Raw genomic sequence first — 5,437 nt, forward strand, 5'->3', positions numbered from 1 at the left:
ATATATATATATATATAAAATAGTTATATAAAATAGTTATAACAATTTAATGTTGCAAAATCAATTATCATATAAAAGACTTTATTACAATAGAATATTAAGACTTCTAAATAGACAATACAAATTAGAAAATTACCTGATCTCGAAAAATAATTAATCCAAGATTATACACATTGTCTACATCATTCTGTTGAACATACACTCTGTCCATGTACATCAAAATGTCTCTGATCATCACCATTGACGTTTGGTGATCATTCCACGCTAGATTTAAAGTTTGTAGGAAATTGTTATGTAAGGAACGAAGAACATCCTCTCGTACTTTGTTTTCGAGATGTTGTGTTACGACTTCTTTCAGTCCTGTGTACAATCGTTCACCATATTTATGAAGAACCATTGTATAAGCATTGCGATAAAGTTCTTCAAAACTGAGGCCAGAGTTATTTTTCTTCTGTATCTCTTGGATAGCGCTTTTCAATAAGGCCCAGATACTTTCTACATACTTCTCATCCATAGTTGTCTGTGAAAATATAGTGTTTGATAGTTAATTGACTAAATACTATTGCTAACTAGATAAGACTAAATCAACATTTCTATTCGTTTCTGTTTAAAAAGAAATCATAAATGCTTACTTAATAATTTTTAATAGTATGTAATTGTAAATATAAAATATATTAATTAATAGAAAAATATAATTATGTATTTAAAAATGTTAACTTATGCTTATTGCATAAGAATAATAAAAATATAACTAGATAATAACTCTCACAAGAGTGTTACGAATTATAAGAAGATTGCTCTTATGTATCAATCCCGACGCAGGGATTGTCTCAATCACTCTGTTCCTTTGCTGTAGATCACAGTCTTCATTTTGATAATCCATGTTTTTTTAACTTTTTTATGTACAGATTTTGCTCATATATTTTGCTTTATCATAACCTTGATAAAAATATTTACAAATAAGAAAAAGAATTTGAGAAAAAGATTATTTGATTCCTTTTTCACTATTTCATATGATATTTATCAAAAAATATTTAGGTTATATAATATATCAAATATATACAGTTTATATAATTACCAATTATTAAACAATGCATGTAAGTTTATATAGAGAATATATATAGAGAATATATTTACAAACTTGCTATTAAATCTAAAGCAAGATCAATTTTTTTAATTAGATCAATATTTATTCATTATATTCATTATAAAAAACTTTATCAGAGAGAAGCTTTTAAGTGTTTGAATAAAATTAAATATTTTAATTTAACTTTTATGGTCTGCTTTACGAAAACTGAAAAAGCAAGCTGAAATATATTTTGACATATTTCTATGTATAACCTATTACAAAAACAATATAAGCAAAATGTTTGTACAAATATAGTACAGAATTATAGATTCTTGTTAACATCATGCTAATTTCTTCATAAAGTACTGGTTATGTCATTTTACCTTATCACGTTATTTGTGACTAAAAAACAAGATACTTCTAGCATTATAAATTTGAAAAACAGTAAAGTATGACAGTTTAAGAATTTAGCATGGTTATGCAGTTGCACTTTATCACAACTGTCTTACACTGTAATAGTGTAACTATTAATTATCAATTTCTTTCTTGATGTGTCAAACAATACTTAAAATATATGTACATATTTTTATTGATCAACATATTTATTTAATTAAAATATTACGTTTGCTAATGTTTGCTAATTGGTGCCAATATGTTACATATTAGAACAGAAGAAGTATATGATACATAATTACAAAGAGTAAAAGAAAACATTTTTAATATAAGAAAAATATAATTATATGTAAAATTGAATTTAACGTACATATATCATTATATACAGTTTTTTTATATACAGATCTAAATTAAGGATACTAGTTTGATAAACTTGGAATAATATTAATTCTATATTATCTGTTCTGAAATTTATATATTTAATTCAATTAATATTTAGTTGAAAAATTAATTATTAAATCTGTTTTTTATACTGAATTGATACATGATGTTGACATTTTTATTTAAAATGAAACAGATATTTAAAGTTAAGCAAAGTTTTAATGTAGTCAAGTGCAGCGACAAACAACAAATCTAAGAATTGTTAATAGACCTATCCTTTTTCTTCCCCGATTCATCTTTTTTTTTCTCTAACATGAAGAGGAAAGGAAGATGAACCGTCTAAAAAGAATAAGCCTTTTGATAGTTGAATTAGTATGTATATACATATTCTTTGTACTTACAATGAAACAGATATATATTTGATATTCAACAGAAAGGAAGAAAGTTCAGCAATAAAAAACAATCTTTATAGTCACCACATAAATTATTAAATAAACAATATTTATTTTTAATTTTATTTTTAATTATTTTTAAATAACTGCAGATGTCTTATTTCATTTAAACAAAGATAACTGACTCCAACAACAGTATCCGAGTCTCCTAGACCCAGCTTTATAAATGCAGGATTAACTTTAATCTCTTTTTAATTCACTATTTATCTTTTCCAAATTCTTAGAAAAAGATAAATAGTAATTCTTAGAATTAGAGAAAGATAAATAGTAAATTAAACCTACAAATATAAGATTACTTCTATGATGTAATACTCTTACACTTGTGGATTAATTTTAATCTCGGTTTAACTTACTATCTATTCTAAGAATTATTATTTATTAAGAATTACTATTATTAAGAATTACTATTTTTCTAATTCCTCGAAACTCTTAAAATTAATCTTACATTTGTAAAATTGGACCTAATAATCGTTTCAATATTCTACAGATTATCTTTAATCTCAGTTTACTCATTTTTTTCTAATTTCTAGAACTAAGTAAGATGAGATAGTTAAATCAAGATTAAGATTAAATTACATTGATAGAAATCTAGGAACAAGTATTATACATTTTCGCTAATTAGATTAACTTTGTATCGGTTCAATTTACTCTTCATCTTTTTCTAGTTCTAAAGATTAGATAATTAATAGTTATATTATAGCAGTGTAAAAGACAGTTGTGATAAAGTGCACAATCAAATTCTTAGCACAGCTAAATGCTTAATGTCATATTTTATCGTTTGTTCAATTCATAATATACTAGAAATATTTCGTTTTTTTAATAACGAATAACTAGATTGGTGGAAACGGGCGTTAGTCGATTACATATCACCATAATCTTATTTTTTAGTTGTACATATCAACGGGCTGCACACAATGAAAGGAATAGAGAACAGGGTACAAAGAACAAGCATTTCAACCTATCAAAAACTGTGTATTCCACAATACATGATTTCTAATAGGTTGAAATTCTCTATTCTTTTCATTGTTTGCAATCTCTAAGATTCTGAGATATTTGAAGTATAATGGACCTTCTACAATAAGCCATTAATACAATAAACCTATAATAAATCAGAAATTAGAAGCTAAAAATTAATTAATTAGAGTCGTCAATTTTTAGCTTCTAACTTCTGATTTATGACTAATGACTTATTGTAGAAATTAAAGTATAAAAAGCATTTAGATCATATGTAGCTTTTGAGCGTTTTCCATTTGATGACACAAATCGACACAAGTGTCGTTTTATCTTTGTCACTCTCTGAATGTCAAGAAGCATAGAATGATGCTTATGTCAACTTGTATCATCAAATGGAAAGCACTCCTAGGATGGTATTCATAATCCGTTCTTATTTTAAGATTGTCTGAAGTAATGTCTTAAAACGCTAATACGGTCCTCTGGTTCATAACTTCTTAAGACTGTATTTAAGATAAGATCTGATTATGAATCGACTTTTAAATTGTGCTTGCGACGTGAGTTGCGAAAGATCTGGAAAGTGGAAAGGTTTCAAACAAAAATTCAGAATGTGGGAGGTTTCTTTTTCTTTTAATCCACGAAAATAGTGGAAGTTTCACTGAATCTTCTTAGTCGCCAGTGCAAACAAGAAGACTGTTCTTTTTACCTGAATTTCTTACACGGCATTTCTTTTTTCCTTGTTTTCTCTTCAATGCAACGTAGAGAAAAGCGAAAGATGAATTGTACAGATTTTCAATTTTCTGGCAACATAAAATCAATGGAAAAAAATTTGATTTTTCCTGGGGTTAAGAACACTAATCGTGCAAGAAAGTTTCAGCTGAAAAGAACGGGAAGATATGCGAATAAAACTGTTGCAACAGCCAATTCCATCCTCACAAGTGTGAATTGAAAATACGAAATCTGGAGCATCCAGATTGTTCAGAGATGCGAGATTAGATATGTTTGCGTTGCTTACACTTTTTACATTTAGCATCTTTGATTTTCTTTCTTCAACACTCGACTACTATAGGTCTGTTTTCTGTAGTTAAACCAATAGCTGCGTTCAACAGAAAAAGCAGCTTTGCAACTGTTATAAAATCTTTAATATGATTAATCTTACCCTTAATTCCTCACTGGATCCAAATGTAACCAATCACATCTAAGAATTTTACAACAGTTGCAAAGCTTTTTCTGCTGAACGCAGCCAATTATAAACACTTTTAAAACCTAAAGTGAAATAGATATACATTTGATACTTGAAAGCGAGAAAGAAGATTCTAGCGCAGTATACTGTAGGAATAAAACAAAGATCTTACATCTGATTTATTTCCAGTTCTAGTTCTAAAGATTAGAAAAAGAAGAAGAGTAAGTTGAATCGAGATTAAAGTTAATCTACATTGGAGGAAATAGGCATTTGCGTGTAAACATTTTTGAGGATTTGAAGAAACAAACCTATTATTTACAGTTGACGCTCCATATCCCAGGTAGGTTATGGGATGATGTTTATACACGTCCAGATGCATTCGCGTTGTCGTTGTCGACACAAGGGCGCAAAATAAACAAGTAAATAAATAAATAGATTGATCATACATGGGTAACGCAAAACAGCACGGCGCGTAGAGGGTGGACGGAGAAGGGGAGCGAGGAAGGGAAGAAGGGAGGAAGGACAAGAGGAACGGGCAAACACACAGGATTCGTGGCGAGGGAGTCGGGGGCAGAGAGGGAGGAAGGGTTCTCTTTCTCTCCCCCTCTCCACCCCCGCGCGGATGACCAGGCGTTTCTCGATCCGTGGTAATTACTCACCGGAAAAGCACGTATGCGCATCTTGCTCTCCTTCTTCATCAGAGCACTGCTCTTCATCATGTCGGGTTTTCAGTCTCGGGCGCGTCAGAAGTATCTCTCCTTAGAAATGCTGTCCCGACGTGAAGGCTGCCTCGACGAGCGCGCGACGCCGCGTGCACATCGACGCACACGCACACGAACACACGCGCAGAGCGCGCGCGCGCGCACCACACGCACGACACACACACACACCCACACACACAAAACACACACGTACACACTAACACACACACACACACACACACACCGCTGTTGCGGGCCTGTGACTCTGTTAAGCGCGACGGGCGAAAATCATTTACGTATCTGGAAC

General features: G+C 30.5%; 1 protein-coding gene across 1 annotated transcript in view; it reads right to left on the minus strand.

Moving 5' to 3' along the window:
* The window catches only part of LOC105618745 (cullin-3), a 9,554-nt gene extending 4,406 nt beyond the window's left edge, over positions 1-5,148 (minus strand). Inside the window, exons 1-2 of the mRNA XM_012200277.1 lie at positions 5,089-5,148; positions 135-520 (exon numbers count right to left, since the gene is read on the minus strand). Coding sequence (XP_012055667.1) covers positions 135-520; positions 5,089-5,148 — 446 coding nt within the window. The remainder of the gene's footprint in view (positions 1-134; positions 521-5,088) is intronic.
* Positions 5,149-5,437: the final 289 nt, after the last annotated feature.

Source organism: Atta cephalotes (genome assembly GCF_000143395.1).
Source record: "Atta cephalotes unplaced genomic scaffold scaffold00018, whole genome shotgun sequence".
Classification (NCBI taxonomy): Eukaryota; Metazoa; Arthropoda; class Insecta; order Hymenoptera; family Formicidae; genus Atta; species Atta cephalotes.